General features: G+C 33.9%; 1 protein-coding gene across 1 annotated transcript in view; it reads right to left on the minus strand.

Annotated features, from left to right (window-relative positions):
- Nucleotides 1–15843, minus strand: part of LOC145692153 (uncharacterized) — a 241930-nt gene extending 226087 nt beyond the window's left edge. The window contains exon 1 of the mRNA XM_081767453.1: nt 15704–15843. Coding sequence (XP_081623579.1) covers nt 15704–15797 — 94 coding nt within the window. The 5' untranslated portion in view covers nt 15798–15843. The remainder of the gene's footprint in view (nt 1–15703) is intronic.
- Between the last annotated feature and the right edge of the window lie 3199 nt (nt 15844–19042).

Below are 19042 nucleotides of genomic sequence, written 5' to 3' on the forward strand. Positions count from 1 at the left end.
AAGTAATCAATAGCCGACAGGGAGGTAATAATTTCCTAAGAAATTTTTACCCCCCTACCAAATCTTCGGATTTAAAGCCATCTTGGCCAAAGTGACTGTGTCTGTTAAGAGATACTACAGAGTGGTATCAATTTATAATATAACATTTGAGTTTGTCTTTGAAGTAATCAATAGCCGACAGGGAGGTAATAATTTCCCAGGAAATTTTTACCCCCCTACCAAATCTTCGGATTTAAAGCCATCTTGGCTAAAGTGACTGTCTGTTAAGAGATACTACAGGGTGGTATCAATTTGTAATATAACATTTGAGTTTGTCTTTGAAGTAATCAATAGCCGACAGGGAGGTAATAATTTCCTAGGAAATTTTTACCCCCCTACCAAATCTTCGGATTTAAAGCCATCTTGGCCAAAGTGACTGTGTCTGTTAAGAGATACTAATTAGTGGTATCAATTTATAATATAACATTTGAGTTTGTCTTTGAAGTAATCAATAGCCGACAGGGAGGTAATAATTTCCTAGGAAATTTTTACCCCCCTACCAAATCTTCGGATATAAAGCCATCTTAGCTAAAGTGACTGTGTCTGTTAAGAGATACTACAGAGTGGTGTCAATTTATGATGTAGCATTTGAGTTTGTCTTTGAAGTAATGAATAACCGACAGGGAGGTAATAATTTCCTAGGAAATTTTTACCCCCCTACCAAATCTTCGGATTTAAAGCCATCTTGGCCAAAGTGACTGTATCTGTTAAGAGATACTACAGAGTGGTATCAATTTATAATATAACATTTGAGTTTGTCTTTGAAGTAACCAATAGCCGACAGGGAGGTAATAATTTCCTAGGAAATTTTTACCCCCCTACCAAATCTTCGGATTTAAAGCCATCTTGGCTAAAGTGACTGTGTCTGTTAAGAGATACTACAGAGTGGTATCAATTTATAATATAACATTTGAGTTTGTCTTTGAAGTAACCAATAGCCGACAGGGAGGTAATAATTTCCTAGGAAATTTTTACCCCCCTACCAAATCTTCGGATTTAAAGCCATCTTGGCTAAAGTGACTGTGTCTGTTAAGAGATACTACATAGTGGTATCAATTTATGATATAACATTTGAATTTGTCTTTGAAGTAACCAATAGCCGACAGGGAGGTAATAATTTCCTAGGAAATTTTTACCCCCTTACCAAATCTTCGGATTTAAAGCCATCTTGGCCAAAGTGACTGTGTCTGTTAAGAGATACTACAGAGTGGTATCAATTTATAATATAACATTTGAGTTTGTCTTTGAAGTAACCAATACCCGACAGGGAGGTAATAATTTCCTAGGAAATTTTTACCCCCCTACCAAATCTTCGGATTTAAAGCCATCTTGGCCAAAGTGACTGTGTCTGTTAAGATATACTACAGAGTGGTATCAATTTATAATATAACATTTGAGTTTGTCTTTGAAGTAACCAATAGCCGACAGGGAGGTAATAATTTCCTAGGAAATTTTTACCCCCCTACCAAATCTTCGGATTTAAAGCCATCTTGGCCAAAGTGACTGTGTCTGTTAAGAGATACTACAGAGTGGTATCAATTTATAATGTAACATTTGAGTTTGTCTTTGAAGTAACCAATAACCGACAGGGAGGTAATAATTTCCTAGGAAATTTTTACCCCCCTACCAAATCTTCGTATTTAAAGCCATCTTGACCAAAGTGAGTGCATACACTGAGAGATCACATTCAATTATATGAATTTTTAATGTGACTTTTGACTTTTCCTTTGAAGTTACCAGAAACCGACAAGGGGGTAAAGATTTCCAGGGGGTAAAATTTTCCAGGGGGTAAAACTTTCCAGGGGTAAAAAATCCCTGTGACACCGGGCTTGGGCGGGCCGACTCTGTAATTTCTTTGGGCCGGGCCGGGCTTGGGCGGGCCGACACTGTTCTTTCTTTGGGCCGGGCCGGGCTTGGGCTGGCCGACACTGATTTCTCTTCAGGTCGGGTTGGGCTGGGACTTTAATAATTATTGATTTTCGTTAAACGGTAATTAGTATAAAGCCAAACGTTGAAGAAGTGTATCCGTGAAAAATGTTACAAAGAATGCAATAGCTATTTACAGTTTGTGTTGCTTAGCAGCTCCACTTTCACTATAGAGGATTGCAGGCATTATGCGGTAAATTGAGCTCTGACCTTGACCTTCACTGAACTCAAAATATAACAAGAAGGAGTGGGAATGTTTTGCCTGTCGCTAAATAATATTGCCATCTTCACTTTATGCTAAAAATCAATTAAGTTAGATTTTTGTTACAGGGAATGGAGTTTTTGTTCTCTCGATGACAGACAAAGTTCTAGGAGGCAATGGTACCATTCGGAAGGCAAGCGTCAGGTTGTGAACCAGAGTTTAGAAAATGTTTCTGAGGTTAGGTCAAATTTAGTACTAAATTTTGAGAAAGATTGTGGCTCGAGCTATTTTTTTAAAAAAAATATCGGGCCGGGGTCGGGCCAAAAACTTTTAAAATTTATCGGGCCCGGGCCGGGCTTGGGCCAAGAATTTTAAAAACTTATCGGGCCGGGCCGGGCTCGGGCCGAAAATCTCCAAAACTTTTCGGGCCCGGGCTGGGCCGGGCCTAGGTACGTTCGGGCTGGATTGGGCTCGGGCCGAAAAATTCGGCCCGTGCAGGTCTCTACCTCACTGATATATCCAATCGGGACATTCGATACCTTATAACACTCAGCGCGCGCTCTCGAATCAAAACGTCAAATTTAGTTAAGAGTCTTCATCCCGGCTAAATTAAAATACCGCTAATTTTACAGTAATTATGTGATATCTTCAAATAGATAAAATATAATTGAAATATGGAGCAAGAGCGCCCTAGACAATATTATTTTGTGTGAGGTACCATTATCACAAGTCACCTAGTGGTTTACCATTTTCAGCTGTTTAGAAACGCGAAAATAAATGCCGATTTTCAAAATGGCTCGAAATCGTAAGCAGATAAGTGAGTCGTGATAGCGGTATCTCATGTAAAATAATATTGTCTAGGGCGCTCTTGTTCCACATTTCGATTACCTTTTACCTATTTGAATATACCACATAATTACTGTAAAATTAGCGGTATTTTAATTTCGCCGGGATGAATATTCTTAAGAACGGTTCAGGAATCTACGAGAACTATTGGATGAACGAACGTCTAAGTCAAGTAAAGACAAGCTATGCTCCAATTAGTCCAGATAGCTCGAAAACATGTTTGAAGGTATTTCATGGTATTACTCATAAAAAAGAAAAGCCAGTCAAAACCTTATAGTACGAAAGTGTGTGATAGAATCAATAAATTCAACCTCTCCTTCTAATATTCTTAAATATTTTTAAGGTGTCACAGAAATGTTTTAACACTTCATCAATTACAACATGTGTAGTTTTATTTGTTAGCGAAAATAAGTGTAGGAAACATCTACGTACATCAGTAGAAGGCAGAACCAAAATGTGACACTAAATCTTCTTTTATCAAACTATATAAAAGCAAAGAGATTTCGCTTTCTTTTAAAAACCACTTTACACTAGAGCAGCGTAAGATAAAGTGAAGGAAACGGAAATATTAACTAAACTTACGTAATACCTGTAATTACTAAAAACGTTCTTTTTAAGGAGCTATTTTTTGTATATTAGAACAACTGAAATGACGCAGCTGCAATGAATATAAAATGCTCAATGACAAAAGGTGTTTTATTCAATTCTTTCTGACTACTTCCGACTTGCAAAATGTCATTTAAGATAAGTGTTATAGCATAGCTTTCTTTTATACAGAGCTTCCTTGATCAACCTGTTTTGCTAGGTTCTTTGTAAACGAAAGTTCTCTGGTTCGACTTCCAGCTGATAACTTCCATTGAGCGAGAAACTTTCTTTAGAAACTTCATTCTGAAAACAATATATCAAAGCAGAGCGTTATAAATTACAAAACTCCATTATCTTTTTATTATCTGCGAAAGTATCCATTCAGTGAATATTACTTGCAAAGTTTTATGATAAATTGCAGAAAATTTCGATATTTAATGACTTCATTATTGTCCCACAATAGTCGTTCAGCTTCCTAAGGGAGGAAAAGAGTTCAAAATTTAAAATCTCAGAAGCTCCTTAAATTAGAAACTGAAACAGCTTCACTCTAGTCTGAATTGCATATCACTCCGCCCGTCATAAGAACGGGAACTTGAGCTAATATTCTAATATTACGCAGAAATATCTTTAGTTTAAACGATTATCCTGTATAGGCTAAAGAGGAAACTGATTAATGAAGCCGAATGATAACTATACAATTGACAGAATGATAAACTATAACGAAAAGAAAGAATTCTAAGAAAACCATAAACGCGATATCAGATTGATCTGTGTCTCTTCGCGCCAGGAGTGAATGACTATGTCTCAGTACCGAACTACGAATTGTCACATTCTTCACATATTACACGGTATTTAGATCTCGTAAGGAAGAAACTGGATTTTTTTAAGTCTCTGATAGCTTAAAAAAGATAGAAGAACTACATCTGTTTATAAATTAAATATATACATCCTGGCTTCACAGCCCACGAAAGGTAATGGACAGAAGATTTCTTTTACTTCAATGATTTGTAACCAGCACATTGGCCCCATCTATACTTGTTTGCTTTCTAGGTAGAGCCCCATTAATTTTGAAGTAAAGTACGTCCCAGCTACCTGCATCATGTATGAACAACCGAAATATTCTATAACCATCAGTGGGAATTGAACCCCAGATCAGGTGCACCATATTTATGCACGTTAATTCTTCAATTGTTTGATTTGGTTTTACGGCTGTTGTCAGCAGGTAAGATATATAGAACGAGACTCACTGGATTTGATTTCCGATGGGAGTTCATATGATTCGGATGTCACGTTAAACTACCGATCCACGTCTCATACAGCCTCTATGCTGAAAAGAGACAGTAAACCTCAAATTAATCAGGCAATATAGAATGAAACCTACAGTTTAAAGTAAGACTTGGACCAGTGTAGTACGTTTCATATCTTCTACCGGAAATGAACCTGAGATATCGATGGCAAGAGCGCTACCTACTACACCAGGAAGAAGGACTGCTAATAATTGCATTATACGCATCACCGCGTTTCCTTTATACGTACTTAATATCTAGTTAATACGATATAACATGCATATACTGAGTAGCATTTAAAAAAGTAGTATAAGCATAAAAAAAGAAGTTTTCAAACCGAAGCAAAGAGTGAACAATCCTAGAACTCAGTGCTGTATCTGTCCACCCTTTGGCTAAATGGTGAGAGGAAAACGAGGTGTAAACGCTCGAAGGAGTGCAGTCAGCAGGGGAATCACTTTCTAAACTAATGGAGTTTTAAGAAGAAGACAAGACTTCTTGCAGTCATGCCACTTTCCACAGCTACTCTTGTTTAATTTTTACTTTCTTTCGCTTCTTTATTTCATTTTCTGCATCGATTACTCCTCCACCTTTACACAGCAACCAGGAACAAAGCCTTCCATACAAGAAGTTTAAGATTTCTTCAATCACTCTAATTGAAAAAATACACTACGATTGTTCATGACGTTAACTAATACATTCAATGAGTTCACTCCAAAATAAGGATTCAATTGCTGATACTCTTGTTATAAATTCAGCCATTTTATAAAACGGTATTAGCTATAGGCAAAGAATCTTACATAATAAAAACACCTCTTTATTTGCTCAATTAATCTTTTTTGATAAATATTTTATTAAATTTTGTGTTTTATCAGGCGAAGCACATAATTTAATTACAATCTATGTGAACCAATTTATAACTCACCAAACTGGCGTACAGTATATGAATAGCATAATCTTTTTGCAATAGAAAAGTCCCCACCCTATGTATCTGAGGGTCTTTTTTCAGTGTTTTCTTCAGTATAACCAGGCAAATGCCACATAAGCATAACCTGCTTGGCCCTATATCTCCATAAATTATAAAATTAGATATTTATTTCAAAAGTAAAACTGCGATATTCTTACATGTTCTGCAATGTGGAAAAGTAACTCATGTTATATAAAGGAAGGTTGCAGTATAATTGCATTTCAAACACAGTTTATAAGTATATAGTGAATTTTTAGACTAAATTTTAGTGGTAAGACATGTGAATTTTTAAAGATTGGTAGTTGGGGAAAAACTTGAAAAAAAAACTGCATTAATGGAACAAAAATATAATTGTAGAAAATTTGAAAATAGCAATATAATAATTTGTACATTGCTCCTTGATACTTTTCAGATCAGCTGGTTATGAGATGGACATGAAGAAAGAAGCAACTTGATGCAACAGAGGTTTCAAATAAAGCCTTTTAAGATTCCTTTGCACAACAGCGACAGTTTTCTTATTAGTATAGTATAACATGATAATGTAGCTAATGGTGTTTTCTCATCATCCAATCATTGAACTAAATGAAGTGTTAACAGTTTATGAATGACCATTTCTATCAACATTCTAATAATATGAAAACGAAAATAAGAAGATAATGTGTACCTAGGTAGTTAAAAGGTTAATGGAAATGTCTAAATAATAATAATAATAATAATAATAAATTCTGTAATATTTAAGTAAAAAAAAGTTCAAAGACGAGAAACGTACAAACAAACAGGTGTCATCGAGGTAAACCAAAAGCTATAAATATAAGTTCTTATCCATAGTTTTCGAGAAACGATTTTTTGTAAATGGTGAAAACGGATGCTGTACGATAACCATGCCCTGTATTAAGATATAACTGACACTAAAATATGCCCTCATCAAGGTTTTCATTACACCACTAGCAAGATCACAGTACACGGTATGATGGTTTATGAGGTATAGCCCGAAATTATGATTACGTCTTAAACTTTAATGTTTGTTTACCTATAATATCGTTCCAAGGATAGGACATATATTAATCGATAGATCACATCGAGATGAATAAAATGAGGTGCACGAGGGTAAATCCTCATGTGTAGTTTTCGAGAAAATCGAGAAAAATCAAGTTTTGTGGCTCTAATTACTCTTTCGATGGCAATAATAATTCATAGTTTTTTTTATTAATCTGGAACAGATTGATTATTTATTTATATGTAAAGTATATGTAAAAAAAAATATGCTGTTAAGTAGGAGTTGTCATCTCATGACTCTGACACACACAACAGTGATGTACATTTGTAAAAATAGAAAATTGTAAAATAAAATGGTATTAAGATCTATACAATAAAATATGAGCTGTATTTTGGATCTCCAAATTATACTTGGTAAGTCCTACAGAATGGAGACAGCGAGATGTACTTTTTTTTATATATGGATTCAGTGTCCCAACAACAGATTCCACTTTCCTCTTTAACCTTTTATTCAAACCGGAAGTGATAAGAATCAATAATTTATGGTTTTAACGTTGATCACCATGTAGCAAAAATGGTAGAAGATAGCAAGAGGCGGTTTTTCTGCAACCAATTGAGCATCCTAAGTGTACATTTTATCTTCATTCTTCACTATCTACTAAAACCAGAAGGGGGAGAAATCCACTACAATTTTCGGTTTAAATATTTAGCTATATAGTGGAAAAACGGTAAGAAGTAGCAAGAAATGGCCTTTTTCATATGGCTTCAGTTTCATCTTGACCTTTCATTCCCTTATTGAAGCAGGTATTGAAGTGAAGTATACGATTTCCGGTTTGAATTACTTAATATCGTATCATAATCACACCGTGTATATCGTCTGTACATGTTCATAATTTGCCCAAACAAATAAAAATACATGTTTTAATCATTTACAGTTTTATCTACAGTGATTTATCTTTAGTACTCAAGTTAAAACTACATTGACGTTCGATAATCTGGCACAGCAGTGGTCCCAAACGTACTGAATTAAAGAGCGCCTACCATATTTAATGAAAATTATTAGAATGAGAAGGAAGCAAGTAACATCCTCCCCTTCTAATATGAATTTTCCTAAATTCATTCCTAATTTACTTTTGCTACGAAGTTGAGGCCTAGCACATCATCTCGTACCCAAAAGCAATAGATGCACTCTATTTCAAGAAAATCTGTATTTTTATCTGATTTTTCACTATTCCACTAGTATTCAACAACCATTATGTTTATTTTTGATCTATCTTCGCAAAATAAATAAATAAATAAATAAATAAAAATTCCACGGGCTAACTATAGACAAATAATCTTATATAGACAAAGATTATTTTGTTAAAATGCAAAATATCAAAAGCAAAAGATTTCTGGAGTTGGAAAACAAGAGAAAGGAAATAAAAATACTTATTAAATTTTCAGGTTCCCACTTTGGCTCTTCTATATTCTTTAAGATTTCAAAACATATTATGACGAATTTTCCCTAAACACTTTCAGCTTTCTCAAGATCAAAGCGAAAAAAACACATTATTTGTAATTGTTCATATTCAAAAATAAATATATCTTGTTGTTCCTTAGATTACAGAAAAAAAAATCATTTTTGACAGCACTATACTATATGGAGTATATTAGATCTTCCTCAATGTCATTGCCCGTAGTATTTTGTATAGTGGAATGCTAACAACAGTAAGTGCATTGTTTATTACGTAAAGAATTAGTGCTGGGAAACAACAGTGAAAGTGTGAAGAAAGAAATTACATGTTTCTTTTTTTAATGATTAATATATCTACTTCATATATATATAAATAAAGAATTAATTAATTTAGTATAACAAGCAACAGAAACGTAATAAGAATTGTTGGCATTGTAATAAACTATTTATAAATGAAAATAAAAGAATATATATATATTTGAAATTAAAGATCTTTAAATTACAGGACGGACATCCTTATGTTGAGCTAACATGAAATAATGCGTTACGGTTTATAGTTGTACGTATAGAGAGCTCGTAAAGATTTGTGTGTGCTACATTTATTATATAATCATTGCTTTTATTATCATCATATTATTTATAATTCATTGACCGTGAGAATTGATTACTTCTTTGAAATTTAGAATCGATTTCCATATTTCTACAGTATTCAAATATATACGTAATTTAAATTTTAAGTGTAGTTTACTTACGGGTTCGTATGATTGATCTTCCTGTATTTTTTAAAAAATTTCTAACAAACTTGCTCATTATGAGCAGTGCAAAGTACTTAGTGAGCACTAGAAATTCATGTTACGCAAAAGCTCTCTCAGTTGGTACAGCTCAGTAGCCAGATCAGGGAGTTTTATCGCCATTTGGCATTTGGCAAACAAAGTAAAGGCCAAATGACTATCCTAAACTAAAATGTTTGGTCACCACTAGTGATATGGTGACCGGAAATTTCGTCCTCTCATGTCGTGACTTGCGCGTGCGCGTTTGATCTATATGGTTCTGCGCTCAATTACCGGTGGAAAAGCATTTGAGCGTACTACGGTGGTTCGGATTTCGCCTTGTACTGCACATTGAGAAAAAAATGTAGGTGGCGTACTTAAAAAGATAGATTACATGCGTAATTCCTGTAGTTTTTGGACTTAACGTACAGCAGACGTATAACAGAAAATGCATGTTTTATAATACTTTCCGTATAAGTGTTCCATCTATACGTACTTTACGTATGAAACAATGTAGGCGGTCAGGATCTCATACAAATGGACGTATATAACATATAGCTGGCGAAGGTAACATAAGTATATACATGTGACATACAAAAAACTGTTAGATGTCAGACATCCTGCAACAGCATGATGTAACATCTAAGGGCAGTGCCTATGTAGCATACGGATAACGTATGCTCGGTACTGATTACTATAGTAAGAAAGAGGATACCGTATATTTGTACAATATACCGCTGTCCCGAGAACGGATTTTTCTCTGTGTAGGTCCACGTCTCAAGAAGCCCAGGTGCTGAAAAGGTACGCTAAATTTCAGCAAACAAACAATACATAATTCAATTTTAACATGACAATGACATATTTTTTTATGTATTACGAATTTGATACTAGCCTAAATAATAACATAGTAAGAAAACGAGAAATCTAACACATACAATATTTGCCTTCCAGAAGTCGCATACCGTATGCTCTGTTATCAAACTTGTAGTCCTTTCCATCAAGTTTTTTTTTACTCACGTGGGCGTTTTACTACCCTCTGCGTCTCAATAATGTGTAACGGAAATTTCTCAAATTCATTGAAATGATGCTTTTCCATTCATTCGTTCAGCTCTATGGCCGTTTAACTATTCGAATAATTCTGTAAAATATATTTGAAGACAATATTCTTAGCGAAAAAATAATTGTATATATATTTAGTTTAACGTTTCACAGTTGTGTCCTTCAGAGTATAGGAGGCGAATGATTAATGAAATTGAGTGATTGTGAAATTAAATTTCTTTAGTTCTGTTCCACCGGGAATCGACCCCGGCGCCATATACATCAAAGGTACACGTGCTAGCCACCTGATAAACCAGCAGGGTGGTCAGTATCCCGAGTTGTATTACTTTAAGTATGGAAAAGGAAGATTGTCAGGAAGTGTTCCAATTCCCCAATAAGGCCCAAATCACGTATTTCTTTACGCCCTGATTCAGAACACGGAGAGCGGTATCTAATTTAAACTCGTTTAAAGTCGAAGGTATAAAGGATCAGAGTCATTACCCTTTGACAAAGTGTTTTTGATAAATTGAAGTATTAGTAAACAAGTAATACCCAATACATGGAAATATATGGTCATTTTTAAGTCTAAAACTTTACTATTCCTCAAATAAATTTCTATAAGTTATAAAATACGTCTAAAAATTAATTCGATTTTACTTGTAATCACGAAGTTTCAGGTTCCAGTAACACCGATAACATGTATGGTATAGGATTACTATATTATGTGTAACTAAATATTTATTTCACAAAGATTTTATTCTAAATAAAAAATATAGCTATGCATTACCTAAAATTGACAGCGGCATTTTATATTACTTAAAACAGAATTACTTTTTTAAAATTTATTTTGTTTACTTATAATTCGATAGGATAATCACAAAATGATAATACAATTTAGTTTGGTTCATGAATTTCACGCAATAATAAAATGATTACATATCAAAATTCTGAACAGTTTGTAACCATGAAGAAGCTGCTTGGCTTTTCGAGCTTTATATTCTCGAATACTTTAGTAGGATCTTTATAACACATACTTAAACCTGTTTCCTTTCCTTTAGAAAAAATGAGAGAAAAAAGTTGTGACCTTGACTTGAAGAAATGTTACTGTTCCAATACCCTAATGCATTCCCTTCCTCACTGACGCAGACTGTTAAGGTCATTTACCACTTTCTTTGACTCCACAGACACGGAGGCATCCATACCTGAAGAGTAGGTCACAATCACATTCTATATGAAAGTGAGTTTAATCACATTTTTAAATGGTAAATAGTGTTTGCTGAAATACTAATTTTTTCTAGTAGGTCATCATCAACTTGCTACATTTTTTTAATCATTAAAGTTAACGCATTGCAGAAAATAGCTCGCATTGTTTATGATTTATTTCATTAGATGTCCTTTACTTATAAGGAAGAGTCTTGCACTTCGCTATATAGAACTCTGTGCCACTACAAGGCTCTGCTTGGCCATGCAGCTTGTTATTTTTCGAATAACTTTTGAAATATTTTTCTGATATTTTATTCGTATATCCGACTATTCATCACATTGTAGAATATTCAAGCAAAATTCATTATCTGAGTAATCGCTGGAAATATAATTTTTTAAATCCAAATAATTGTTCCAAAAATGAATTTTTCCCGAGTAGTCTAATAAAGATTATTTGTAGAACTCGCTATTCGAATAATGATTTATTCAAATTTTAACAGTACTAGTAGTGACTATTGCACTCATCGCCGGCTATAAACCAATATTTCTTCTAGGCACACTTCTAAGAGGGGATTTCTCCCCAATCAATAAATCAAAACTAATTATGAAGAGATGCAGCGTATTCTCGCTTAACTGGAAGGCTTAAGTAATTCCGATTCCAATGCTCATCTTTGTTGCTGAATGTAAGTTAAGTTGAAACTAACTACTCTGAAACAGAAATAGAGATGAACCTTCACTCATTTCAGACAACATACTTCCCAGATAGAATAAGAATGTGTAAGTATGAGAGTGTTACAGATCAAAGATTTAAAAAAGAAAAAAAATGGATCAATTTAAATCTGAAAGTTTTGACTAAGAAACAGCAATATAGGAGGCGAGAACAATCAGAACATTTGTCATGTTACATTCAATACTTGCTGACTACATTACACAACCACTTTTACTATTGAAAAGTTAAAAATCAAATGTTCTTTAGACTAAAGAAGACGGATAAAAATGAAAGTGAATGAGTATAAAATAATTGATGGAATGAGAATGTGGGAGAAAACGATAGAAGCCCTAGAAAATCCACAAACATGACGTTATTCACCACAAACTCATAAGACTGGAATTGAACTAGGGACCGCTCGCAGTAAATGTGAACACCTTAGCACCTTTTTCTTCTTGGTAAAAATTTCCTGGCTCTTAGTTTCTGGTCCTTTTTTCTTTTCACTTTTTTACTACTACTGCACCCGATACGGACATCACCCGCATCTGCAACACTGAAACATCAATGACGTTAAAAGCGCCCATACTATTCAAAGGGACTCGACTTTTCATGGATTGCTTCTTGTGATCCGAAGTCGAAAACCTCTGAGCCACGCTACTGCCGTGAAATTTGTTGAAAGGAATGAGGTGATTAATTTTTGCTTCTAGTCTTTCCCTCCAAAAATTGTTCTACTACAACTGTGAAGGACATAAGAGCGTATTTTATCTGGAGATCCATTAGCTTTATGTTTAATTGGAATTTAATATTCTATTGCCATGTTTAAGATGATATATATGTATATATGTTTATAATTTGTGTAAATATGTATAAAATGAATGATGCTATACAATTTAGGTTCATTTAGGAACCGTGGCGTCATTTGGGGAAGGGCAGGGTCAATTACGCCCATGAGTCAGAGATACATATACAATTTAATCCATAGTATAATAAAAAAGTGAAACTGTGTATATCGGGGAGCCTTGCCTCCCTCTCAACAAAAACTTAAATAAGACTATTGCTTAGGAACAGCTAATCTACCTTAATGTCATTACAGAGCACAGTACAGCAGCTTTAATTAACAATGAAGAATTAAGATTTACTTTATTTTATGTCAGATCTTTTTAAATCATATCTGCAGCAAACAAAACAATATTAATATACGTAAACGATAAGAGAATAAAAACAGCTACATTCAAACTCCTTAATTTTAAATATCTTATCTTTCTTTAGCCGTGCGATACTTAAGATACAATGATTTAATTTTCTACTAGTTGTATCATTGGTCAACGTTGACACTTCGTGTTGTTAATAGAAAAATAGGAATTAATGTAGACGTATTGGCACTTTTTTTTTTATACACATACACATCAAATAATTCTCAAAATTGTGAGAAGAGTCCTCTATGGGCACGGGCCTGTAGAACGATATTATTTTTAAGGGGTCTAACTTGAGATCACTTTTCATTTGTGATTGCTATTTTTTTAAAAAAATATTTATCTAAGTAAACAAATAAAAGTATCAGGAGGTAGAATTTGGTCGCAGGGAACTGAGACTCCTGGCTGTCCCTATCTACATGCTTGTATGGGCTGCATATGTTTCACTGAAGAGCATTACATTCAATGTGTCTAGGCACTTGCTTAAAGCATACATTTGCTTTTTACTTTATGCGAAAAAGGAAATCCCTGAAAATACTAGGTAGACTTAATACTAGCATTTATTAAAAAAAAAAAAAAAAAAAAAAACTCAAAATTTGCTGAGTTGTACACTGAAAATTTGAATTAATTTGAACTTCTCTCAGCGTACTTATATGAATTGGTGTAGAGACCAATCAACCACGAAGAGAACGAAAGATTTAAAATCTTCCATATGGTTATTAAATGTAATACAGTCAAATGTAACAAATACTAAATGTTTATCTTTACTGACTGTATACAATAACATTTCTTATTTGCAGACAGAAATTTGACACTTGGTGAAAAGAGTGTCCGAACTGCAACAAGAAAATATATATATTTCCAGCCGTATTGCACGTAAATTTCACTTCGAAAGTCAAGTTGCCGTCTGCTTAACGTAAACCTAACAACTACAAACCTTCTTCCTAGGGGACATGGTGACTCAGTAGTAAAGTAATTGTCTCTGTAGCTTGGGGGTCCCTGGTTGGATTCCAGCTATCGCTGAGGAGTTTTCTGGTGGACAAACAACATGTGATTTTTTTACGGAGTTTTTTCATTTTAATGATTCCACTAGTATTGTCCATCTCATCACCATAATCTTTCTTAGCCTTGGACTATAATCGTCGGACGTTAAGAATCTCTTCCCACGTTGACAATTGACAACATACCTATTAGAAATTAATGACCCCTATAGTTATGCCATGTAGACCGAAAGAGACGGATGATTAATTAAAGTAAATTATAATAAAAGGATGGGTGGAATGACAATGTGGGAGGAAGCGAAAAACTCCGATAAATTCATGGATACTATGTTGATCGACCTCTAATTCACATGGTCTGGAATTGAACCAATGACGCCACATACCAGAGACTAACGCTCCTTAACTGAGCCACAGTACCCCTACTTGATATTTGAAACACGTTCTAAAGTTAACGATAAAGTATTCACGATTTCTTAGTTTGTAAATGGTATGAAAACCCACATAAAGCAATACCAACTATTTGTTATGTTTACTTAACTTACAATGATTTCTCTTAAACATCTAATCTTAATGTTATATTTAAAAATATCTCGGCTCACTTTAGATAGTTGTCAAATTTCTTATTTACGTTTTCTCATAGAATTGTAGAAAAATATTCAGAAGCAACACGTAAGACAATCTCGGGTGCTGCTTTAAATACACTGGGGTGAAAAGTAATAATGACAAAATACTAGTAACCCACATGAAGCATGGTAAGAAGTATGGTTAGTGTGGATTTCTTATCTTTAGGAGCAATTCCCCCTCCCCGCACCATCTCTTAAGACATAATTGAGTCAGCTAATTATTTTTATTCTACGTACAGTTTTGTTAAAAAAAAATTACCCACCCAGCTCTCTTTGAAAAGTTCTACGCTCTTACTTACACTTGGAATTATATCAGACCAAATGTAGTTTTTCTTTGGCCAATGTGGATCTTTATGTAGAGCCAAAACATTAGAATTTCCTACGTATGATTGCTAGAATATAGGCTTCTAAAGCAAGATGGATGGCCAAGATTTTTTTGAACAAGATTGTACATATTTAGTTGGATTAATGTGAGAATAAAACATTAACTGTGATACATGCTGCACGAGCACTCATAATCGAACGATAAAATATATACATGTTTCATATTTAGATGTATATGTTATTGTTAATCAGATTTAGACCAACAGAAGAAACGCACGAGAATCGAACACTCGATCAGATACTTCAAATCAACAACATCACTTGGTTATGCTACTTGGGGCATTAATATTTACAATAGTTGTCAAATACATATTTCTTCACACTTCTCCCATTTTATCTTTTATTTTTCACTTTCTGATTAACATCACACAAAGGTTCACTTTTCGAAAGCAAACTAAACACAAATCTCTCATAAGCACTTTTTTATTTTCAACACAGAAAAATCTTGCACTTTTCATTATTTTTTCTTGTTTTCCCCCTACCTTGTAAATGTATCTGAGGCTTTCCTTCGGTTGTCACTGCTAACAGCGCCACAATGGTATACACAGCAACTACCAGCACTCGTCCAACTTTCATGATGTTGATTCACGCACTCGAAATCTAATTCTAACCGCCGAGACCTACTTTCCACAAGTTTTATACCGCGGATGGCCGCCATGTTCCGTCAGGTGGCTCCTCAACCATCTACCTGATTGTGGTAGTGTTGGTTTTTGCTTTTTGCAGCTAGCTATTCTTTAGTCATCATACGCTGGATATATTTAAATAATAATAATAATAATAATAATAATAATAATAATAATAATAATAATAATAATAATAATAATAATAATAATAATAATAATAATAATAATAAATCGTAATCATTGCCTGTGTAATCGCCTAATTAATTGCAAAGGACAATTTCTACCAGCATTTATTGTTGAGCATAACGGAAAGTTGAAACAAAAAATGTTTAAAAATAAAAGAGCCCATAACGAGAATATGTGGTAATAATTCAAGGTCCAGGCTCACAACTTTTTTTGCTCTTAAAAAATATCAATATGAAAAAACAGGTTATACTCCAAGAAGATTCACATTATGAAAATTCTGATAGTGTAAAATTTTTTGTCAAGTGAAATTTGAATATTAACACTACAAATATCCCATTCTTATTTACAATGACTTTTAAAAAATGTTTTCTAAAGAGTAGTTTTCTAGAGATTCCTCATGATTATCTCTATTTTAAGTCTGGAGATCCGGGCTCGATTTCCGGTTGGAGTGCATGTGCTTCGAATCCCGTTGAACTTTATATCAACGTCTCAAGCTGAAAAAAGGATGCTGAAATTCATAAAGACACTAAATAATCGTCAATTTAACTCTCTTTCCCTCTCCCCACTACTCTGCAATTAAAAATAAAACGTACGGACTACTGCACCAAACTTTATTGCTCTAATTTCTTAAATTAAATCAAATCATGCTGAGATTATCACTGAAATATTTCTTTATGAAATAAACACAATTTTATAAAGCGTTTTTCGAAAACTTCCTCCGAAGAAAACTCATTCAAAAAAGTATATACAATAACCCTTGAGGACTTTTTTTTTTAAATGAGAAATGATTTGCGCCATATTTTAGGGACATTACTGGAATATTTGTTTATGAAATGTGAACAAAATCTTCAATCATGTTTTAGAAAATTATCACAAAAAGAATTTAACTCCTAAAAATGGATTGTCCTTAATATTTTTTTATGAGAAATGATTTACGCAATGTTAAAGGATCTTCAGGAAATACTGTATTTATTCATGAAATACGAACAAACTCTTCTTAGTAGAATTGATGACATTGTGCGAGAAAGATAATCCCAACAATAAACTACCCGTTATGATTTTTAAAATGAGAAATTACTTTCCACATTTTAAAAATTGTTAATGAATTTTTATGAAATATGAGCAAAATTAGGTGAGTGACTTTTGTGAAAATCGAAAACAACTTACCCTCAAGAGTAAACCACCCCTTATGAATTTTTCATCAGAAATTATTTACATTATACAGAGAGTTATTAAGGAAACATTAATTTCTGGAATATGAGCAAAATAACCAGAGTGGTCTTTGAGAAAATTATCCGAAAAGAACTCACCTCAAACAGTAATCTTTCCCTTGTAGATTTGTTAAGGACAAATGCGCTATGCCGTTTTGTCAGATTATTAGTGAACTATATACCTAGGTATTTATGAAATATGAAAAAAAAAAATCACCTCAGCCGTCATCACTGAGAAAATAGTCCGAAAAGAACTCACCTCAAGAGTAAATACTCTTTAAGATTCCTTTTTTTTTTTTTTTTCAGAAATGACTTATGGAATGAAGTTTGTTAATGAAATAATGATTACTAAAATATGAACCAAATCGTTAGAGTCGTTTCCGGTAACATGATTTTTTTTCTTTGAATTTTCACCCTCCAGTAAACTATTCTTATTTTAAGGGATAGGGTTGCATTTCGTATATTCACATTTCGTACTCTCACATCTGGTACTCTGAGAAACTCAGACAACTTGTAGAGTATTTATTTATTTAGTTAGTTAACGATCTACGATTGCATCAAAGCTAAAGTGTACGGCGATGATGAGATGGATGATAATGGTGGAATGTTGAAAGTATGGAGAAACGGGAGAATACCGCGAAAACTCACGCACACGCTGTTTGTCCACCAAAGCTTCTTGGCAGGAGCTGGGATCGAGCCAGGGACCCCACATCCTAGAAGTGAGCGCTCTACCACTGAGCCACTGCGGCCCCCTGCAGTCGCATGATCTCACCTATTTTTCACCGGCGAGTACGTGATTCCTTTTTAATAATGGCCACGATGTAAGGCATGTGCATATACAATATTATTCCTTTTGTCTCAATAAGATTTTCTTTTAACATTTTAAATCCTATATATGGACAGCAGTGGCTCAGTGCTAGACTGTTCACTTCTGGTGCATGGGGTCCTTATTTTGATCCCAGCTCGTGACAAGTGAACTTCGTGGTGGACAAATACAGTATGCGTGGGTTTCCTTGTTGTTCTCCCTTTTCCTCCGACTTTCTTCATTCCACCATTTCATTCATTTCTCACAATCACTGTCTCCTTTAGCCTAGCCGGCAAAACAGTGGAACGTAAAACTTAAAGATTTCATTTCTTAAATCCTATATGTAACCCAAAAATATTTCCATCTATCCGTCATGCTAATGTAAACTGCGTTATACAAACCTAAAAAAAAATAAGAGGTACAGATTGCATAAACATAAGGAGAAATAGTTATTTTTAGTAGATGAACCGAAAGACTAGAAGGAACAGCTGATAGTTCATAATAATAGCAGCTTTTAAATTGTAAGTAGGTTTCAGCTGCATTGTTGTAGGGCTATACATGCATAGTGTAATATGTTATCACAAAATTGCGTTTGTAATAAGTACGTTTTTTAAATAGATATAATTTTTTCAAACAAGCCTTAATATAGGAATATCCAGTTAGTAGATAGAATTAATTGTATAAGATATGTTCACAGACTTATTGCGTTCAGTAGTTATAACCATTTGTCAAGGATAATAACTGAAATTCAGTCCTAATAGCTATTGTCTATCATACATTGCTAGCCTTTTGAGAGAATCTATCTATTAAAATGCTACTATAGCAATTAAAAGCGCCCGAGTTCCAACGTATAACTATGGCTTTCAAATCTTTCATTTACGGTTATGTGTGATTTCACGTTTAACAGAGACAAACATTTTAAGTACGAGTACTTTAAATAAATTTGTTAACTAGAATTTTTTTCATAAACTTCATGATATAAAATAGTTGTTCAAA

This window comes from Thermobia domestica, chromosome 1 (genome assembly GCF_964235325.1).
Source record: "Thermobia domestica chromosome 1, izTheDome1.hap1.1, whole genome shotgun sequence".
Taxonomy (NCBI): Eukaryota; Metazoa; Arthropoda; class Insecta; order Zygentoma; family Lepismatidae; genus Thermobia; species Thermobia domestica.